Source organism: Rhinoraja longicauda, chromosome 2 (genome assembly GCF_053455715.1).
Source record: "Rhinoraja longicauda isolate Sanriku21f chromosome 2, sRhiLon1.1, whole genome shotgun sequence".
Lineage (NCBI taxonomy): Eukaryota > Metazoa > Chordata > Chondrichthyes > Rajiformes > Arhynchobatidae > Rhinoraja > Rhinoraja longicauda.
In genome coordinates, this window is record NC_135954.1 from 51126152 (window position 1) to 51149813 (window position 23662).

The window sequence follows — 23662 nt, forward strand, 5'->3', positions numbered from 1 at the left end:
TCCCCCCACTCACCATCAACAACACCATAGTCACATCTGTGGAGTCATTTAAGTTCCTTGGAACCATCATCTCCAGGGACCTTAAATGGGAGGCCACCATCGACTCCAAAAGGCCCAACAGAGGATGTATTTCCTGCGGCAACTGAAGAAACACAATCTGCCACAGGCAATGATGGTCCAATTCTATACTGCTATCATTGAGTCCATCCTCACCTTCTCCATCATGGTCTGGTTTGGCTCAGCCACCAAGCACGACATCTTGGAGGCTGCAACGGATCGTTCGCACAGCTGAGAAGGTTGTTGGCTGCAACCTTTCCCCAATTGACGAACTGTACACTGCAAGGGCCAGGAAGCGAGTGGGCAAGATCATCTCTGACCCCTCTCACCCTGGCCACAAACTCTTCGAAGCACTTCCCTCTGGAAGGCGACTCCGGACTGTCAAAGCAGCCACAGCCAGACATAAAAACAGTTTTTTTCCCCACGAGTGATAGTTCTACTCAATAACCAAAGTCTGTAGTCTCTTTTTTGCTCTGGTTTATTTTCACCCACATGTTTAGACCGTAATGTTGTATCCTTATTGTTTTGATGTGGTTATGCTTTATTCTTAATTGTTAACTGTATGTTTGTGTTGTCATTTGTGAGCGGAGCACCAAGGCACATTCCTTGTATAAGCATACTTGACCAATAAACTTATTCATTCATTCATTTTATCCAATCACTCGGGTCTTTAAATTGGATTAAACAAGTCCAAATTTGTCAATAAGCAAAATTTCAACAGAAGTGTTACCATCTTCTGATGTCAGGAGACTTTTATTAAGATGATGAGCATCACCCATTGGCAGGGCAGTCTTTTTTTGACAAACCCTTTCACCACGTGAGTGAATTTTTTTGTCGTATCTTTTAAAAACATCATGATACAAAAGTGAGTGGTTTTGCAGATAGTGAAGATGGTTGTGAAAGATTGCAGCTGGATCTGGATCGATTGGCCAGGTGGGCGGAGGAATGGTTGATGGAAATTAAGACAGAGAAGTGTGAGGTGTTGCATTTCGGGATGTCGAACAAGGGCAGGATCAGAGGACATAGGTTCAAGGTGAAGGGGAAAAGATCTAATAGGAATCCAAGGGGTAACTTTTTCACACAAAGGGTGGTGGGTGTATGGTACAAGCTGCCAGAGGAGGTAGTAGAGGCTGGGACTATCCTATCGTTTAAGAGACAGTTAGACAGGTACATGGATAGGACCGGTTTGGAGGGATATGGACCAAGCGCAGGCAAGTGGGATTAGTGTAGCTGGGACATTGTTGGCCGATTTGGCCAAATTGGGCTGAAGGGCCTGTTTCCACACTGTATCACTCCAAGACATTTCCATACTTCATACAAGATAGAACAGTACAGCACAGGAACAGGTCTTTTGGCTTACAATGTTTGTACTGAACATGATGCCATGTTAAATAATTTCCCCTGTCTGCACTCGATTCATATCACCATTCATTCTATATGTGTCTATCTGTTAAAGCTCCCTTCTGCCTTCACCACCACCCCTGGCAGCATATTCCATGCACCCATCACCCTCTGTGTGTTTAAAACAACAAAAAATGCCCTGTGCATTTCTCTTAAATTTTCCCCTCTCACCTCAGATATGCCCTCTGGTCTGCCATTTCCACCCCGGAGAAAAAATTCTGTCTCTAACCTATAATTTTCTATACTTCTATCAGGTCTCTCCTCAACCTCTGATGTTCCAGAAAAAACAATCCAAGTTTGTCCAACATCTCCTTACACTTACTAATCCAGGCAGCATTCTGGTAAATCTCTTCTGCACCCGCACCAAACCGCCACGTCCTCCCTGTAAAGGGGTGACCAGACTGCACACTATTCCAAAGGTGGCCGAATCAAAGTCCTATAAAGCAGCAACATGACTTACTGCACTCGTGTCACTGGCTGAAATAATCCGTTAACATATGACTGTTTTCTGTTCCTTTACCAATTACATGGTGTTTCAGTTTATAGGGGCATTCTGCATTTGCACAGCTCGTGTTAGGTTCTCTTTACTACAGTTGTGCTCTGAAGCTCATCAATCAGACAAATGATAGTCTTTGTGGGATTCATTTCCAATTAGGCCTGGTTTTATCTGAATTGTGGATCTGTTCCTGCTGCAATCCTCCTTTTTCAAAGAATTACGCTCAAAAACTATCAGCAGCTTATTGTTTGAACATAGTTCTTCCACTTAAATGCAGATATCACAGATGCCATTTAAAAAAAAATAAGTGGAGGTCACCATCTAGATAAAGCGCAAACATTTTCCTCTGCGACAAACACCTTTTTAAAATCAGGAGCTCCAACCATTGGTCGACCTTCACTACTTTATTGTTTTGTCAAAAAGCTGCTGCCTTCATTGATTTTCTATCAGAATTCTAGCAAATGTTGTTCCAATGTTCAAGAAGGGAGTGAGGCAAAAGAGGGAAAATTATAGGCCAGTTAGCCTGACTTCAATGGTTGGTAAGATCTTAGAGCATTATTAAAGACGAGACCAAGTGAACCCGTTGGGTCCAAACCTCTCCTGCATTGGTACAACACCCTCTCCTCCCCCCTCCCCCGCTCCCTCCTCCCCCGCTCCCTCCCTCCCTCCCCCTGCCTTTAAAATGCAAATAACTTAAAAAATATAACACCAATTTCAATGAAACTTCTTCCGGAGCACCAAAGAGACAACGGTGAGTAAGGTGGGCCTATCATGTACCATTTTGGCCGTTGTTCAAGAACAAACAAACAAACGAACGAGAGTTTTAGTATATAGATGAGTTCCCGAATACTTAGAAACGCATGATAAAATAGGACATCAGCATGGTTTAGTGAAGAGGAGATCTTGCCTGACAAATCTGTTGTAATTCTTTGAGGAAATAAATAGCAGGAAAGTCAGTGGTTGTTGTTTCCCTATATTTTCAGAAGGTCTTTGATAAGATGCCACATGTGATGCTGCTAAACAAGATTAGAGCCCACGGCAAAGAGAGGGATTAAAGGGGGCTTTTTCTCGTTGGCTGCTAGTTGTGTTTCGTAGGGTCGGTGTTGGGGGCCGTGACTCTTCACTTTTTAAATCAATGATTTCAATGATGGAATTAAAGGCTTTGTGGCAGTTTGCAGATGATACAAACAAAGGTGGATGAGGTAGGGAGTCTGCAGATAGACCTGGACTGTGGAGTGTGGGCAAAGAAGTCAGAATACAGTGTAGTAAAGTGTGCAGCCATGGTAGTAGGAATAAAGGCGAAGATTATTTTCTAGATGGGGAAAAGATTCGGAAATCAGAGGTGCAAAGCGACTTGGGAGTGCTAGTGCAGGATTCAAGATCAAGATTCAAGATAGCTTTATTGTCATCCAAATTGGACGAAATTCAGTCACCCACAGTCCAACAACAAAAGCATCGAAATAGGCATTAAAATGACACAACCCCAAAAACACACAAAAGAAGAAACATCCATCAAGACAACATCCATCACAGTGAGTCTCCTCCAGTCCTCTCCTCACTGTGATGGAAGGCCACAATGTCTTTTCCCTTCTCCTGCCGTCCTCTCCCGCGGTCAGGTTGTTGTAGTTGCAGGCCGCGCCGGACGGTCCGCAGCGGGCCGAGCCTAAAGCGAGTCGCAGTCGCTCCCGCAGCCTCCGAAGACGGCCGGCTCCGCCGATGATAAGTCCGATCCGGGGTGGTCGTGGCTCCCGACATTGAAGCCCCCGCCCAGCAGAGAAAAATCCCGCGGCCTATCTTAGGCCGCGCCGGACGGTGAAATGTCCGCGACCCAAGCCCCGCGATCCGGGGCGGGCGAACACGCTGCCGGAGCTCCCGATGTCGGCATCCACGCGGCCCGAGCCTAAGGCGAGTCGTAGCCGCTCCCGCAGCCTCCGAAGACGGCCGGCTCCGGTGATGGTAAGTCCGGTCCGCGGGCTCAGCGAACCAGAGCCCTTGAGGCCGCCAGCTCCAGGAGTTGGGCCGGTGGTAGGCCGCAGCAGGAACGGAGACATGGCCCAGAAAACAAAGGTCGGGTCTCCGTTCGGAAGGGACACATATTACAATTTTACAGTTCCCCCCCTCCCCCCACATACACACATAGTACACAAACACAAAAACACGACATCACATCTACACTTAAGACACAAAAAGACAACAAAACACAAAGACAAATGGACCGCAGGTAAGCCGCAGCTGCTAGGGCTAGTATGCAAGATGAATATAAAAGCAAGGATGTAATGCTGAAGTTTTATAAGGCAGTCAGACTGCATTTGGAGTATCGTGAGCAGTTTTGGGCCTCATATCTGAGGAGAGATATGGTAGCATTGGAGAGGGTCCAGAGATGGTTGGGTTAACATATGATGAGTGTTTGGCTCTGATGTGTACTCGCTGGAGTTTTGAAGGATGAGGGGAGACCTCATTGAAACTTACCGAATAGTGAAAGGCCTGCATTGAGTGATGGGGAGAGTATGTTTCCACAAGTAGGAGCGTCTAAGACCAGATGGCACAGCCTCAGAAGAAAAGGATATACTTTTAGAAAGGAAATGAGGAGGAATTAGATAATAGACAATAGGTGCAGGAGTAGGCCATTCGGCCCTTCGAGCCAGCACCACCATTCAATGTGATCATGGCTGATCATTCTTAATCAGTACCCCGTTCCTGCCTTCTCCCCATACCCCCTGACTCCGCTATCCTTAAGAGCTCTATTGAGCTCTCTCTTGAATGCATTCAGAGAATTGGCCACCACTGCCTTCTGCGGCAGATAATTCCACAGATTCACAACTCTGACTGAAAAAGTTTTTCCTCATCTCCGTTCGAAATGGCCTACCCCTTATTCTTAAACTGTGGCCCCTGCTTCTGGACTCCCCCAACATTGGGAACATGTTTCCTGCCTCTAACCTGTCCAACCCCTTAATAATCTTATACGTTTCGATATGATCCCCTCTAATCCTAAATTCCAGTGTATTCATTGCCACGGGCAGCTGTGAAGGCTGTCAGTGGGTATTTTTAAAGTGGCAATTGACAGGTTCTTGAATAGTAAGAGTATCAAAGGTTAAGGGGAGAAGGGAGGAGAATAGGGTTGAGTGGGAAAAATAGATCAGCCATGATCTGGAAAATTGAATAGCGGATTAGACTCGATGGGCCGCATGGCCTATTTTTGCTCCTATGACTTATGAACTTCTGAAGATACATCAATTGGGGAAGAAGGAATCCAAGGTATCAATTTCTTTTAATGTCACAAACCATTTGTTCACTGTTTCCATGCCATGTGCAGTTCTGGTTGCTTGACTTAAGAGGTGATATTGAGAAGCAGTGGCTGGTTTCCCTAAAGACAACTGAAGGGTGACCTTATGGCGATATGCAGGTTATAAGGGACATAGATAACTTGAACTGTCAGTCTTTTGCCCATGGGAGTGGAGTTTAAAACTAGAGGGCCTATGTTTAAGGTGAGAGGGGTATACACTGGAATTTAGAAGGATGAGAGGAGATCTTATCGAAACGTATAAGATTATTAAGGGGTTGGACACGTTAGAGGCAGGAAACATGTACCCAATGTTGGGGGAGTCCAGAACAAGGGGCCACAGTTTAAGAATAAGGGGTAGGCCATTTAGAACTGAGATGAGGAAAAACTTTTTCAGTCAGAGAGTTGAGAATCTGTGGAATTCTCTGCCTCAGAAGGCAGTGGGGGCCAATTCTCTGAATGCATTCAAGAGAGAGCTGGATAGAGCTCTTAAGGATAGCGGAGTCAGGGGGTATGGGGAGAAGGCAGGAACGGGGTACTGATTGAGAATGATCAGCCATGATCACATTGAATGGCGGTGCTGGCTCGAAGGGCCGAATGGCCTCCTCCTGCACCTATTGTCTATGGTCTATTTATACAATATCCGAGGGGCAGGTTTTTCCACACAGAGGGTGGTGGCTATACGAAATGAACTGCCAGGGGAAGTAGTGGAGATGGGTAGAATTACAACGTTTAAAAGACATACAGGTTTAGAGGGATAAGGGGCAAACACAGTCATATGGGACTAGCTCAAGTATGCACCTCATGTGGCGTGGGATAACTTGGGCCCCAGGGACCATTTGCATGTTGTGTAACTCTTAACTCTGTTTCACTGAGAGCTGTTTTATACTTCTTTCGGCATCTAGGGCAGTCCAAATTCTTTCAATGGTCAAAACAAGGATTTGCAAGCAAATATATGGAATATTATGATTATCTAAGATGGAGTACTGCAGTATCAATAAATTGGGAAATCTTGCGGAGTCCCAGTTCATTTATCATGCCTTTTGGCACCAGCAGGTGATGTCCTTTGTCGCTCCCACTCCTCCTCTGTTTATAATTTATGTTTGTTTTTTTTCCTACATTTAATTTTGTATTGATTATACTGGGAATCTCTTGTAGGGAGTTTTGCTATAATCCTTAGAAACCTCACTTTATAACAAATCATATTGTAATACAATTGTGTCAATGAGAAAAAGGGAGGGAAAATGAGGGGCTTGTAAACTTCAGTCTTGCAGCAACAAAGTTACTTTTCTGACATTGTTGCATTGTTTAATAGAGTATAATTACACAAGTCTCGATAGAAGCGATTGCTTGTCAATTTCAAGGGCTTCCTATAATAAAACTTCTCAAGAGACAATAGTGTTTGATTACTGCAGGGTGTTATATTTAAAGAACATTTTTCTACCAATGTGATTTTATCCCCATTGGCTTTCCTTCTGCTTCTCAATTTAAAAATTAACTTGAGGGGTTCTCTACTTCCGAATCATGCCATTACTAATTTTCGCTGCATAATAGAAATAGTATTAGAGGCGTTTCTGAGGGATAAGAGAGAGAGAGAGGGAGAGAGAGAGAGAAAGATATATATATATATATATATATATATATATATATATATATATATATACATATATATACACATACACATACATATACATATACATATATACACATATACATATATACATATACACATATATAAGAAAATAACTGCAGATGCTGGTACAAATTGATTTATTCACAAAATGCTGGAGTAACTCGGCAGGTCAGGCAGCATCTCGGGAGAGGAGGAATGGGTGACGTTTCGGGTCGAGACATATATATATACACACACACGCATGCATTTGGATAAACAGAGGCTGATTAGGGATAGTCAGGTTTTGATTGTGGGAGATCGTGTCTTAATAATCAGATTTAAAAAAATAAGTAACCAAAATGGTTGACGAGGCCAAAGCTTGTCTACATGGACTTCACCAGGGTTTTTGATAAGGTTCGCATGCATGCTGCTCAGATCCAGGGAGAGCTTCGTGGATGGAAGCAGAGGGTGATAGTGGAGAGTTGTTTCTCGGACTGGAGGCCTGTGACTAGTGGTGTGCCTCAGAGATCTGTGCCAGACTCATTGCTGCAGTTGGTTTTTTTCAGCAATTTGGATGTTCAAGGCACGATTAGTAAGTTGGCAGAAGACACTAAAGTGGGTGGTATAGTAGACAGTGAAGATAGTTATCAAAGATTACAGAGGATCTTGATCAGCTGGGCAATTCATCTGAAGAATGGTTCATAAAGTTTAATGCAGATAAGTGCGAGGTTGCATTTTGAGAATTCAAACCTGGGCAGGACCACCACAGTGAATGGTAGGGCTCTGGGGAGTGTCACAAAGCAGACTGATCTAGGAGTGCAGGTACTTTGTTCCCTGACAGTGGTGTCACGGGTCGATAGGATGTTTAAGAAGGCTTTTGATATATTCTCTTTCACCAGTCCAGGTGTTGTATTGAAGTTGGGATATTATGTTACAGTTGTACAAGATGTTGGTGAGGCATTTGGAGTATTGTGTTCAGTTTTGATCAACCTGCTATCGGATGGATGTCAGTAAGTGGGAAAGAGTGCAGAGATTTGAGGATGGTGCCGCGACTTGAGCTGTGCTATAGGGAGAGGTTGAGCAGGCAAGGACTTTATTCCTTGGAGTGCAGGAGGCTGATGGGTAATCTTATAGGTGTATAAGATCATGAGGTGAATAGATAGGATGAATGCACAGTCTTTTACTCATACTAGAGGCATCAGGAACCAGAAGACATTGGCTTTAGGTGAGACGGGAAAGATTTAATATGAACCTGATGAGCAGCTTTTTCATACACGGTGTGGTGGGAAAATAGAACAAGGTGCCAGAAGAGTTTGTTGAGGCAGTTACTGTGACAACATTTAAAAGGCATTACAATAGGTACAAATGTTTGGAGAGATCTGGGCCAAACGTGGGCAGGTGGGGCTAGCGTAGATGGGAATCTCGGTTGGAATTGAAAAGATGTGTCGAATGGACTGTTTCCATGCTGTATGACTATGCAACAAGGAAATGGGCCCTTTGGCCCACCGAATCCATGCCGACCATCAATCACCTGGTCACACTTTTTCTATGTTATCCCACTTTCTCGGTCACTCCCTGCATACCAGGTGCAATTGAAAAGAGATCAATTAACCCTCAAACCCACCCATTTTTGGGGTGTGGGAGGAAAAGTGAGCACCCAGAGGAAACCCACATGGTCAGGGAGAATTTGCAAACTCCACACACAGAGCACCTGAGGTCAGCATCAATCCTGGGTCTCTGGTGCTATACCTTAGCAGCTCAACTGGTCTTTGTCTTTAGTTTCTTTACTTAAGAAAGTTGTCTCTACTTTTTGCTCTGTACAAACCTGTTTTCCTGTAGAGTTTTGTGCCTTGAGAGAATATATTCTGCATAATTTTTTTAAGGGTGTCCAGTTGTAATACCTTTCATTATATTTTTCCAAGCAACTCACTCCTCGTGTCTTTATAGTTACCATAGTTTTCCTTTAAGATGCCTAATTTCAGATTGATCTACATGTCCAAACTTAATGTAATATTCATTATAATCACTCTTTCCCAAAGGTTCTTTTACAGTAAAATTAACAATTAACCCTTTCATTGGTGAAACAAGAAATGAAAATGAATTTTCTTTAATTGGTTCCTTGTCATATTGTTCCAGAAATATACATGAATTCATCCTTCACATTATTAGTAATATTTTGAATTGTCCAAACCAAGTGTAGCTTGAAGTCCCCTGTGTTCACTGTATTCCATGTGTTTTTCTAACTTTTTTGTAAATGGAATGCTGAATATTATCCCTAGTATCTAATGGCTATAAATAACCATAATTTTTCTGTTATACTTCTTGGCTGGACCGAAACAGACTAAATTGTGATCTGACATGCCCATACAGTTTCTCAGCACAATGCTGAGGACATCCCTTATTAATAGTGTGACCTCTTAACTTTTTTGGCTGTCTTTTCCAAATGTCAATTCTTTGAATATTCGTCTCAAAGATTTTGTCACATTACAGGCATGCTTCCATAATGGCAATTAGATCACGCCCACTTATTGTCATTTAATTTGTCTTATCTTTCAATTTCATCAGAAGAGGATGCTGCCAAATGTAGCAGAGGAGATGGTGGTGAATTTGGATGGGATCATACAAAATAGAACTGACATTTGAGACTACAAGTTCTTGGTCAGCCAAGGATACTGAGAGAAGTCAGCATGGAGATAATAAGCCGGAAAGGACTGCGGATGCTGGTTTATACCAAAGATAGATACAAAATGTTTGAGTAACTCAGCGGGTTCCAATCTGAAGAAGGGTTCATACCCAAAACATCACCTATTCTTTTTCTCCAGAGATGCTGCCTGACCTGCTGCTTCACTCCAGTATTTTGTGTCTATTATGGAGATAATAAAGACTCTTCCGATCATCCTTGGATAAGGGCATGTGCATTTGAACTGCATATTGCCAGTACCCTCCACTCATTTAGAGTCATGGAGTGTTACAATGTGGAAACAGGCCCTTCAGCCGAACTTGCCCACACTTGCCAACATGTCCTAGCTATACGAGTCCCACTTGCCTGTGTTTGGTCCATATCCCTCCAAACCTGTCCTATCCATGTACCTGTCTAACTGTTTCTTAAAAGTTGGGATAGTCCCAGCCTCAACTACCTCCTCGGGCAGCTTGTTCCACACACCCACCACCCTTTGTGTGAAAATGTTACCCTTCAGATTCCTATTAAATCTTTTTCCCTTCATACCTATGTCCTCTGATTCTCAATTCACCTACTCTGGGCAAGAGACTGTGCATCATGATTTCTCTCATGATTTTATACACCTCTATAATCATCTTCATGCACTCCAAGAAATTGAGTCCCAGCCTAATCAACCTCTTCCTGTAGCTCAGACCCTCGAGTCTTGGCAACATCCTCATAAATCCTCTCTGTACCCTTTCCAGCTTGACAACAACTTTCCTTTAACATGGTGCCCAGAACTAAACACAAACTAAGGGATAAACTTGTCAATTCCAAGTCATCCAGCCTATTATCAGGAAAGCCTGGAGATAATTCAAAATAGTGAATTGGCTTTTGGAAATCTGTGGAGAAAAAGTCAAATCAAACTTATTAATTAAACCTTCTGATGATAAGGTGGGAGCTAATGAAGTGTGTGTGCTAATCCTATAGATATGGGCTTTTGAATGCTGATTTTCATAGAGGATTTGAGTACGTGCAGAGATGTTTTGCAAGTGTGCAGGGCCATGGTGAAACCACATCTTGAGTATTTTGTGCATGTTTGTTCTTCTAATTGGAGGATAAATGTTTTTTCATGAGTGGAGTTCAGCAAAGATTCACCAGACATATTCCTGAGATGTCACGACTGAATCAAAAGAGTGGATGTCAATAAGGCCAGTATTTAAGAATTTAGAAGACTGTGAAAGGACCATATGGAAACCTACAAAATTTTAACCAGGCTGGGTAAATTAGATGCTGGAAGGACATTATGGATGGCCGGAGAATCCAGGACCAGGAGTTGCAATTTAAAGATAAAGACTAAGCCATTTAAGACTGTGATAAGTGAGGCTGTGCAATTCCTTCACAGACAGCAGTTGAAGCCAAGTTATTAAATATTCAAGAAGAATATTTGGTATTGGTTTGCTGCCATGTACCAAGATAAGTGAAAGGCTTTTGTTTACGTGCTATCCAATTAAAGCAAGGAATACAGTCAAGCCATGCACAAATACACCATGTAGGGCAAAGAGCAAAATATCAGACCCAGAATATAGTTTTCAGCATCATAACGTTACAGTTCCAGTGAAAAGGTCCAATGTCCGCAATGACATAGGTTGGTAGATTGGGACTACGCCCAAGCTTGTGGGAGAAGAACTGTTCAGAAATATGATGAGGGGGAAAAGCTGTTTGGTGGTATGATCCCTTCAAGCATTTATATTTTCTGCTTGACAGGAGCGGGGAGAAGAAGGAATGACTATGGTGGGATAGATCTTTGGGTATGTTGGCTGCTTTCCTGAGACAGTGTGAAGTGTAGATGGAGTCAGATTGGTCAGAATGGAATCAATCGGGCAGATGATTCAGTTCTGGTCAGTGAAAAGGACTGGGCTGCATCCACAACTCTGCATTTTCCTTCTCTCTTGGGGAGAGCTGTTCCCAAACCAAGCTGTGGTGCAACACAATAGAATGTTTTGTATGGTGTATCTGTAGAAGTTGTTGAGTCATTGGAAACATGCCAAATTTCCTTATTCTCCAGAGGAAGTAGAGGCATTGGTGTGCTTTTTTTTTAAACAATTACTTCAATGTGGTTGGGCCAGGTCAAATTGCTGGTAATATTTACACTAAGAACTTGTGAAGCTCTCAACATTTACCACTTCACCACAGTTGTGAAATTTCAAGGATGATGGTAATACAGATATAAAACTGGCTTAGAAAGAGAAAATAGTGGTGATGAACTGTTGATTTTTGCATTGGAGGAAATGCATAGTGGTTTTTTAAAGGTTGGTATTAGGAATACTGATGTTTTGCTGCAATATTTGTTGATGAAATGGAGTTGGATTTACATTGTATAATACAGAAGATGCTGGTGGTAAAAACAAACAGAAATGTAATCAACCTGGATATATACTATTTGAAAATAATGACAGGCTTCAGGAGAACATGGACAGAAATGGGTAAAAAGGATGGGTGGATGACAAATGAAACTAATACATTTCAATAGCAAGAATGAAGAGAGCCAGTATGACTCCTACATTATCGTAACTCCTATGTCAAAGGATTAATGTAGCAGGAACATAGATCTATCGATAGTGAATTTGATAGGTTGATTTGAACAGCTAATTTTTAAAAAAATGAAGTTGCAAGTGGAGCACTATAATGGTATAATTGATTTGAGAATGGTACAAATTAAATCAGCTGCTTCAGAAAATAGGTTATAACATTTTTTTAAAGTTTAAGGCCTTCTGAGGTGACTGCGCTGGTGATTTCTTTGATTCTAAAACCGAGTTTTAATGAAAACTTCCTATATTTCAGATGTGATACAGAGACCACAAGAAGGTCCTGGAGAGATGGGGAAGCCTGTAATAATCTCAAAAGAAAATCAAGAAAAGATGAAGGAGATGTTTAAAATCAATCAGTTCAATTTGATGGCAAGTGATATGATAGCACTCAACAGGACTTTACCTGATGTCAGGTTAGATGGGTAAGTAAATCTTTCAAAACATTTTCTTTACATTTTGGTGCCAACCCGATGTAAAATAAAACCTCTACCCGTAAATACTCACAAATTAGAAAAGTGTAAACTTGTTCCTGTTGCCAAACCGAAAAGTAGTTTGATTAAATCTCCATCCTTCCATTTGAGCAGCGGTAAGGAGTTGTTGCCCTCATCCAATAAGACAACAGTATCCTCTATTCATTTACCGGATATACACATCACTTTGTCTTTCATTCTTCTTTCGGTTTTGTGTGTGCGTAAGCTATCATTTTTCATCACTGATGTTGGTTGGATGAAGAGCTTCTCAAAGTGCATAGTGGTTTTAGCTGCGGAGTAGCCTACTATTCCATTTTTAGGTGAGTTAAGAGTCGAACAAATTGCTTTTTCTCACTTGGAATTTCAGACCGGACAGAGACAGCAAATTTCAATTCACTTGAGAAGATTAGTGAACCAACGGGATTTAGAACATTCCAGTAATTTCATCAGATATCACCATTCCTGACCAATGTAACTACATTAATTTAAATTTCCATCCTTTTCTCCAGATCGTTTGTCAAGCATCGTGAATATCATTCTAATTTCAGTCATTGCTCCTTAAAAACCTTAAAAATATAATGCTCTTCCACAATTGCCAACTCCTTGTTCAAATCCTTAATTCAATGCACCGTTTTCTTCCTCTACCGTTGAGGTGTGGGTCATTGGAGCCACTCTCCAAGTTAAATCCCTTTCCTTATTGCACACTAATCCTCATCTTTAATTTACTTTTGGGCTCCCCATTCTTGTAACTTAAGCTCTGCAAACCTCCTTTTTCTTACTGATCATTACAACAGATTAAAGGCAACTTTCTCTCTTCTCCATTTCCTCTGATAGACTTTCTCAGTTACCTCACTGTCCTCTTTATTCCCTCCTCCCTTCATTCTCTTATTCAAATACTCTCTCCCTCTATCTCTTCCTGCCTCTCCCGTCTCCTTTTGCCTCATTTCATTTATCTTGCATTCTTTCATCTTGATTTGTCTGCCCCTGACTTTCCCTGTACATTACTAGAACAATTGCTGCAGCATCTAAGTTTTTTTCTATGCACACACTTTTTAACTCAATAAATGTTCTTATTGCTAAGAATTTAAAGCTTGTTACTTTTAAGTTTCAAACTCTGAGGAAAATATGAGTTGGGCAGAAGACAGTCACATGGTTTTTGTTTTTCATGCTTGAATTCAGATATTTAATTAGATTCCTGGGAAATTAAGGCGTTGGCGATTGGTAAATGTCTTCATAAACTGCAGTGCAAAATTAATAATGTGTGCCAAAACATTTGTGCAAAGTCCATATATGTTACATCAGCTTTTTCCTAAAATTACTTACCAGAAATTAGTCTCAGAAAAGAGGAAGACTTATTACCACTTGCTAAAAATATTCAGTCAACCCATGATTCAGAAATGATATAACAGGATGCTGATGAATTTGGATATAATGAATGGGTTTGGGAAATGTCAAAGAAGACATTGCAAGTTTCTGCAGTGCTCTCGGTAGATAGTGCAAACTGCAGCAATGGTCTGCCAGAGTGAACATTAAATTAACTGAATTTAAATTACCCACTTGCTCTCTGGAGATTCAAATTTGTCTCTTTGAGTGTAAGTGTAGGCCACTGGATTACCAATCCACTAACTTGCCACAACATTACTGTTCCTCAAAAAATAAAACCCAAGGGGAACCCTGTTCTTGCTCAGCTCCTGCCTGTTGAAGGTCTGGATTGTAAGGGTTGGCAAAACCTAACCTAAGCTATTGGGAGTGGATTATTAATGAGGAAATGCAGCTTGGTAGCACATTTTCTGACAACTTCCATAGCTGTTTATGATTGAAAGTACAAATACAAATCATTGGATCTGTCCTGTTTCCATGGATGGGACACAGCTGGACACATTTCCACATTCATGCTAGCATTTTAACTGACCCGGAAAGCCTTGGCAAAAGGTACAGCACTGGTCCAGCAAAGTCTTCAACACTGCACCTTGACTGCTGCTTGCTCAAATAGATTTTACTGTGCACAGTGCTACGGCCTTTTTCTTGATTTTGCATTCAGACTAGATGGACTACTTTAATGGCATTGATTTTGGGAGGAAGATGAAATGGATTATCCATGCAGCACCTTCAGCTGAAGATTACAAATGTTTCATCCTTGTCTTTGGCCATCGTTGAGAATTGAATGTTCTTGGTGTTACCTGCTCTACTCATTAACAGTTTGACCAGAGGATATGAAAAGAATAGATGCATATGGATCACATGCAGGCAGAATGGAGTGGTGTAACTTGGCATCATGTTTGGCACAGATATCGTGGGCTGACAGGCCTGCTCCTGAGTTGTACTGTTGTATGTTTTGCATTGTACAATCATATGCTCAATAAGCGCATTTCATTAAAAAAAATTCATTAGTATTTCATTAAAAATGTGCTTTTGTTGATGAAACTCAGCAACTAATTTGGATAAAGTAATTAATATTATGGGCTGAATCAAATTAAATGTTAAATGATGGTTCTAACTACCAGGCACATAGACCTTACAATGATTTTGTCTTCCACTAGCAAGAGGTCAAATGTTTAAGTCCAAGAAGTAAAGGTCGAATTCACATATATATGTCCACTTAACCACTGGACTTGCCATTGGGCCTGTCAGAGGAGCTGTATGTTGGCCCTCAGCTTTATGTCAAGGAGATGGGGAGTAACAGTTGTCTAGGGGGACTGCAGCCTTGCTAAGAGTTCAACAAAATTAATAAACTTTTTTTTTTGCAAGAGCCCAATAAAATAGAAGCAGATCAGCCTAATTCCATTCAAATTCAATTGATTGCCATATATGATAAGCCCAATTAAAAAGTGACAAACTAATATTTATCATATCCATTAAGTAAATGCAACCACAAGCAGATTAATAACATTAGCAGAAATACTAAAAGGAACCTAAGTTCATAATCTAAAACAAGAACCCAAATATAAAAATGAAAACAGACAGAAATACAGTGCTGGAGTAACTCAGCAGGTTAAGCAGCATCCCTGGAGAACATCGATAGTTGACGTTTTGGGTCGGCATGTGATACCCTGTGTAGTTATATGCCTACCTCAGAGTCAAGAGTGTTTCATTGCCATGTGTCCCAGATAAGATAATGAAATTCTTACTTGCTGCACTCCACCATTTGAGATTTGTAATAGAAAAAAAATCACGTGTGGTTAAAGTGCACATTGTTTGATTTTAATAAAGGCCATTTTTATACATTTTGGTTTCACCATGTAGAAATTACAGCAGTGTTTATACATAGTCCCCCATTTCAGGGCACCATAATGTTTGGGACACAGCAACGTCATGTAAATGAAAGTAGTCATGTTTAGTATTTTGTTGCACATCCTTTGCATGCAATGACTGCTTGAAGTCTGTGATTCATGGACATCACCAGTTGCTGGGTGTCTTCTCTGGTGATGCTCTGCCAGGCCTGTATTGCAGCCATCTTTAGCGTATGCTTGTTTTGGGGGCTAGTCCCCTTCAGTTTTCTCTTCAGCATATAAAAGGCATGCTCAATTGGGTTCAGATCGGGTGGTTGACTTGGCCACTCAAGAATTGACCATTTTTTAGCTTTGAAAAACTCCTTTGTTGCTTTAGCAGTATGTTTGGGATCATTGACGCTATAAAGTAATGACACGTAAGCTGATCCAGTGTGATGTTTGTAAGATGTGGGAGGTCAGGGACACCGCTGGTGCCTCTGGCTGCTACAACTGTGGAAAGTGTGTCCAGGTTAAGCTCCTGAAGGACCGTGTTGGGGCACTTGAGATGCAACTGGATGACCTCAGGATCATCCGAGAAAATGAGAGTTTCATGGACAAGACCTACAGCGAGATCATTACACCAAAGATACTGGAAGAGAGAAGGTGGGTGACGATGAGGAAGGGAAGGAAGCTTGGAGTACAGGAGACCCAGGGGTTGTACCTCTTGAAAACAGGCTCGCCCTCGGAAACTGTTGGGACAGAAGAAACTGCCAGTCTGAGCGAGTCAAAACGTGAGGCTGAAGTAAAGCCGAAGAGACCGACGTCAGGCAGAGCCGTGGTAGTAGAGGACTCCAAAGTGAGAGGTACAGACAGGGGTTTCTGCAGCAACCAGCGGGATTCAAGGATGGTGTATTGCCTCCCTGGTGCCAGGATCCAGGACGTCACGGATCGAGTGCAGAGCAGCCGGAAATGGTCGTGCATGTCAGCGTAAACGACGTCGGGAAGAAGAGGAAAGATATTCTGCATCGTGACTTTAGAGAGCTCGGAAGAAGGTTGAAAAGCAGGACCTCCAGGGTGGTTATCTCCGGTTTGCTTCCAGTTCCTCGTGCTGGCGAGAGCAGGAACTGGGAGATGCGGGATCTGAATGTATGGCTGAGGAGCTGGTGCAGGGAGCAGGGATTTAGATTCTTAGACCACTGGGATCTGTTTTGGGGTAAGGGTGAATTGTTCAAAAGGGACGGTTGCACCTTAACAGGTGGGGGACCAGCTTTCTGGCAGGGAGGTTTGCCACTGCTACACATGTGGGTTTAAACTAAATAGTGGGGGAGGGGGGGGGGGGAGACAAATGGGAAAGACAAGGATGAAGTTAAAGGGAAAGAGGGTATAGGGAAAGTTAAGAAAGACCCCAGAAATAAAGGGACAGAAAGCTCACGAAAGGATAGGAGAGTATGGCCAAGTGAAATAGGAATCGATGTGAAAGGTGAGGTGAGTAATGGATTAAAAGTATTATATGCACGAAATATACGAAGTAAAGTGGATGAGCTTGAGGCTCAGTTAGAGATTAGTAGATATGACGTTGTGGGGATTACAGAGACATGGTTGCAGGCGGATCGGGACTAGGAACTGAATATTCAAGGTTATACATCCTATGAGAAGGACAGGCAGGTTGGCAGAGGAGGTGGGGTAGCTCTGTTGGTGCGGGATGAAATTCAGTCCCCTGCGAGGGGTGACATAGGGATTGATGATGTAGAGTCGCTATGGATAGAATTGAGGAATTGTAAAGGTAAGAAACTAATGGGAGTTATCTACAGGCCCCCAAACAGTAGGCTGGATATAGGGTGTAAGTTGCAGCAGGAATTAATATTGGCATGTAACAAAGATAATGCCACTGTGGTTATGGGAGATTTCAATATGCAGATACACTGGGAAAATCAGGTTGGTTCTGGACCCCAAGAAAGGGAGTTTGCAGAGTGCCTCCGAGATGGATTCTTAGAGCATCTTGTACTGGAGCCTACTAGAGAGAAGGCAATTCTGGATTTAGTGTTGTCCAATGAACCAGATTTAATAAGGGAACTCAAGGTAAAGGAAGTAGTGAGCATTTATATGATGTTTTAATCTGCAATTTGAGAGGGAGAAGGTTAAATCAGAAGTGTCAGTGTTGCAGTTGAACAAAGGAGACTATGAAGGCATGAGAGATGAGCTGTCCAAGGTCGACTGGAAAAGGATCCTAGCAGGAATGACGGTGGAACAGCAATGGCAGGAATTTCTGGGCATAATCCAGAAGATTCCAAAGAGGAAGAAAGATTAAAAGGGGAGCAAGAGGCAACCGTGGCTGAGAAGGGAAGTTAGGGATGGAATAAAACTTTTTTTTAAAGATGTATAACATAACAAAGAGTAATGGGAAGCCAGAGGATTGGGAAACTTTCAAAGGACAACAGAAGGTAACAAAAAGGGCAATATGGGGTGAAATGATGAAGTATGAGGGTAAGCTGGCCAAGAATATAAAGAAGGATAGTAAAAGCTTCTTTAGGTATGTTAAGAGGAAAAGATTAGTAAAGACAAATGTGGGTTCCTTGAAGGCAGAAACAGGTGAAATTATTCTGGGTAATGAGGAAATGGCAGAATAATTGAACAGGTACTTTGGTTCTGTCTTCACTAAGGAAGACACAAACAATCTCCCAGATGTACTAGAGGACGGAGGTTCTAGGGAGACAGAGGAACTAAAAGAAATTTGCATTAGGCGAGAAATAGTATTGGGTAGACTGATGGGACTGAAGGCTGGTAAATCCCCAGGGCCTGATGGCCTGTATCCCAGGGTACTCAAGGAGGTGACTCTAGAAATCGTGGACACATTGGTGATCATTTTCCAAAGTTCTATAGATTCAGGATCAGTTTTGTGGATTGGAGGGTAGCTAATGTTATCCCACTTTTCAAGAAAGGAGCAAGAGAGAAAATGGGGAATTATAGACCAGTTAGCCTGACATCGATAGTGGGGAATATGCTGGAGTCAATTATTAAAGAAGTAAGAACGACGGATTTGGATAGCGGTAAAAGGATTGGTCCAAGTCAGCATGGATTTATGAAGGAGAAATCCCGCTTGGCTAATCTTCTGGAATTTTTTGAGGAGGTGACAAGTCAAATGGATGAAGGAGAGCCAGTGGATGTAGTGTATCTGGACTTTTAGAAAGCCTTTGATAAGGTCCCACACAGAAGATTAGTGGGCAAAATTAGAGCACATGGTAATGGGGGTAGGGTATTGACATGGATAGAGATTTGGTTGGCAGACAGGAAGCAACGGGTAGGAATAAATGGGTCCTTTTCAGAATGGCAGGCAGTGGTGAGTGGAGTGCCGCAAGGCTCGGTGCTGGGGCCACAACTGTTGTTGTTGTTGTTCGTCCTTCGGGTTCGAAGATGACCATGACTTCACTTTCAGTTGGAGGATTGGTGACTGTGGGTCCGGAAGTGACTGGTGAGGCCAATCCGGGCCTGGAAGGCACGCCCACACGTAGGACCCAGGTCGATGGGTGCTGCAGTGGAAGTGGAGGTAGCCCGGGCCTTGCGCGCGGTGCGTTTCCTCTGGGCCTCTACAGTGCGTCTGTTCTCTGCTGCACGGGCTCCTGTGGTGAGCTTGCTATGCTAGGTTGGACGGTCCAGAGCATGAGACTCCCAAGTGCTGAGGTTGATGTCCAAGTCTTTGAGGGACACTTTGAGGCAGTCCTTAAACCGTTTCTTCTGTCCTACTGAGCGCTTGCCTTGACACAGTTCTCCATACAGAAGCTGTTTTGGCAGTCGACTCTCGGGCATTTTGATGACATGGCCTGCTCATCTGGCTTGGGCTTTCCGTAGGAGGGTGTGGATGCTGGGGATTCCGGCCCGTTCCAAGACCTGTGTCGGGAATTTTGTCCTGCCACCTGATGTGAAGGAGTCTGCGTAGGCAGCTCAAGTGAAAGTGGTTGAGCTGTTTGGCATGTCTGCTGTAGACAGTCCAGGTCTCACTGGCATAGAGAAGAGTGGTGAGTACCACTGCACGGTAGACCTTCAGCTTGGTGGTAAGGCTGAGTGTAAACTGCGGAGAGGATGTTAGGAGGTTGCAGGGTGACTTGGACAGGTTGAGTGAGTGGGCAGATACATGGCAAATGCAGTATAATGCAGATAAATGTGAGGTTATCCACTTTGGCGGCAAAAACAAGGAGGCAGATTATTATCTCAATAGTGTCAGATTAGGTAAAGAGGAAGTGCAACGAGACCTGGTTGTCCTTGTACACCAGTCACTGAAAGTAAACATGCAGGTACAGCAGGCAGTGAAGAAAGCTAATGGCATGTTGGCCTTCATAACAAGAGGATTTGAGTATAGGAGTGAAGAGGTCCTTCTGCAGTTCTGTAGGGCCCTGGTGAGACCACATCTGGAGTATTGTGTGCAGTTTTGGTCTCCTAATTTGAGGAAGGATGTCCTTGCTATTGAGGCAGTGCAGCGTAGGTTCATGAAGTTAATCCCTGGGATGGAGGGACTGACATATGAGGAAAGATTAGAAAGACTAGGCGTATTCACTGGAGTTTAGAAGGATGAGGGGGGATCTTATACAGACGTATTAAATTATAAAAGGACCAGACAAACTAGATGCAGGAAAAATGTTCCCAATGTTGGGGGAGTCCAGAACCAGGGGGCACAGTCTAAGAATAAAGGGGAGGCCATTTGAAACTGAGGTGAGAAGAAACCTTTACCCAGAGAGTTGTGAATTTGTGGAATTCTCTGCCACAGAAGGCAGTGGAGGCCAATTCACTGGATGAATTTAAAAGAGAGATGGAGCTCTAGGGGCTAGTGGAATCAAGGAATATGGGGAGAAGGCAAGCACAGGTTACTGATTGTAGATGATCGGCCATGATCACAATTATTGGCGGTGCTGGCTCGAAGGGCCAAATGTCCTCCTCCTGCACCTATTTTCTATGTTTCTATGTCCCGCTGATATAAACAGGATTGTGGGTCCTCATCTTTCCTCTTCTAAAGTCCACAATCAGTTCATTTGTTTTACTGATATTGAGAGCCAAGTTGTTGAGCCTCCTAAATGCCTTTATTGCATCTGCTTCCACCACCACCCTTCAGGCATCTGCCATTCTCTGTGGGAGGAAAAAAGAGCTTACTCCGCACATCTCCTAAAATGGTTCTGTTGGTAATTTGTATTGCTATGTTGCATAAAAGTATTTTCAGGAATGAATTTTTATATATTCTTTCCTCCTTTTGGAAACTCTCCGCATAATTAGGAGCAACTCTGTCATTAATATGTCTAGTTCGTGAGAGGTACTGCTGGAGTCTCGTACGACAGTAGGATGGGATCTCGGCTGGGAACATCTTATCCTTTCCTCCTATTATTGTTCTGCTCATTCCTTAGTTGATTAAGTGATTTATGTAAATATTTGGCAAAATAGCCGCTTGCAGAATACAGGCGAAAAAATGAAATGCTTACCAATGAGCAGTTTTGATCCTGAAGTGGTTATCATAAGTTCTAGTTCCTCATCATATTAAATGTTTAAAAAAAATTGTAGATGATTATCCTATGGCAGAACATAACCACTTTTGGACATTATTGAAAATTGTTAACATAATAAAATTGTAACATAATAAAATCTGAAATACGTCCATTATTATAAAGAGAGCTTGTTTCTCCGATGCCCCAGACTTTTGGTTAGCAAAGTAAATATGTTAGAAACAATGGCGTCTTTTTATCTTCAAATAACGGACAGTTTCTTCCCAGTTGTTATGAGGCAACAGAATAATCTTACCACATCCAGAGAGCAGGGTACCTACCTCATTGATGACCCTCGGACTTTGCTGGCTTAACTTTGAACTAAACGTTACTCCCTTATCATGCATCTATGCACTGTATTGGCTCGATTGTAATCATGTATTGTCTTTCTGCTGACTGGATAGCGCACAACAAAAGCTTTTCACTGCACCACTAAAACGTGGCAATAAACTAAACAACTATAACTATTGAAGATTCCTTTTTGTTTATTCGTTGAGCCCTTTGGAGAGATTTCACAAAAATTGTTTTCCTCTGAAATTCTTGGAATTAGACAGAAAACTGTACAGTTGTACTTGTGTGGTATGCTGTTTTTCTAGTTCACAATTTTTTTTTGGTAGTTTTTTAAAATTTAGCCTTTCACAAACAATTTCCTGTGGTTGGAAATTGGCTTCTGCAGAAAAGTGAGCTGCTTGTCGTCTCTTGGGTATAGTGTGTCAGTTGCTGCTAGTCAAATCCTTTCCTGTTTTGTCTTAATTTCTTTTAAAGCCAACTCTAGATAAGCTAAACTTGTATTTGCATTGAATTGCTACAATTCAAATGAAGTAAGTAGAAATAGCAACATTTAACCAATTTCAAACAGAAGTTAACATGTTTTTGTAGTTTTTTTTAAAAGAGTACAAAGTACTGGAAAACTCAGTGGGCTAGGCAGCATCTCTGAAAAACATGGAATGACAACATTTCGAGGCTGACCATGTTTGGTGTTAAATAATAGAAGATGATAGTCATTGAGCAATATAGCACAAGAACTAGGCCTTTGCCTCAATTTGTCCATGCTGAGTAAGATGCTGATCTAAGCTAGAGCCATATGCCTGTATTAAGCCTAATGCTTCAACCATTTTCTCTGGCAGCTTGGTCCTTGTTTGCATCACCCTTTGCGTGAAGAGTTTGGCCCTCTGCTCCCTTTTAAATATTTCCCCTCTCATCTTAAATCTATGCCCTCTAGATTTTGATTCTCCTTCCCTAAGGCTCTCCTTACATAAGCTGCTTATGATTTTATACTCTGATCAGTTTCTTAAGCGCCAAGGAGTGAAGTCCTAGCCTGCTCAATCTCTCCCGATAACTCAGCCCCTAAAACCAGGTAACGTTCTTGTAAATCTTCTCGGCATCCTTTCCAGCTTAATTACATCTTTCCTATAGAAGGATAACCTAAACTGTATGCAATATTCCAAGTGTGGCCTCACCAATATCTTGTACAACTGCAACGTAATGACCCAACTCCTATGCGCAATCCTCTGATGAAAGCCAGTGTTGCCAATGGAAGCAAGTCAAAATGGCGACATTCAACCAATTTCAAACTCTTTAATTCCCTATATACAACACCTTGCACTTATCTGAATTGAACACCATTTGCCAATCTTCAACCCACTTCGCAAGCTGATGAAAATCCCACTAATTTTTGACAACTGTCTTCATTGTCTGCGATTCCCCATACCTCTTTTGTAATGTGTAGGAAGGAACTGTCATTGCTAGTTTAAGCTGAAGATAGACGCAAAAAGCTGGAGTAACTCAGCATAACAGGCAGCATGTCTGGAGAGAAGGAATGGGTGACATTTCGGGACGAGACCCAAAGTCTGAAGAACGGTCTCGACCTGAAACGTCACCCATTCCTTCTCTCCAGAGATGCAGCCTGTCCTGCTAAGTTACTCCAGCTTTTTGTGTATACCTCTTTGGTAATTTGTTTGTGATTTATGACATCGCAACTCGTTGGCCTCAATTCTTTAACTTTTATGATTTTTCTCCACGGGAAGATTGGATGAAAAATATTTCTGAAAAATCTCACCCATATTCTGTGGTTTCACACATGGATGGCCATGCTGATCTTTAAGGGGTCCTCAGCCACCCTTTCACTTAATATATCTGAAGATTCTTTTGAGATTTCCCATTACCCTGCCTTTCATATTCATCCCATGTCCTCTTTGTTTTGCCTTCCTAATTTCCCCTTTAAGTGTACTCCTGCACCTTATATTCATCTGTTTTGCTTGATCCTAACAGCCTAAACCGGATGTCTGTCTCCTTTTTCCTGACCAGAGCTACAATACCTCTTGTCAACCAGAGTTCCCTCAACTTGACAGCTTTAACCTTCACC

General features: G+C 42.3%; 1 protein-coding gene across 1 annotated transcript in view; it reads left to right on the forward strand.

Moving 5' to 3' along the window:
- galnt1 (UDP-N-acetyl-alpha-D-galactosamine:polypeptide N-acetylgalactosaminyltransferase 1) overlaps positions 1–23662 on the forward strand; it is an 83760-nt gene that overhangs the window by 11204 nt on the left and 48894 nt on the right. Inside the window, exon 3 of the mRNA XM_078419031.1 lies at positions 12350–12518. Coding sequence (XP_078275157.1) covers positions 12350–12518 — 169 coding nt within the window. The remainder of the gene's footprint in view (positions 1–12349; positions 12519–23662) is intronic.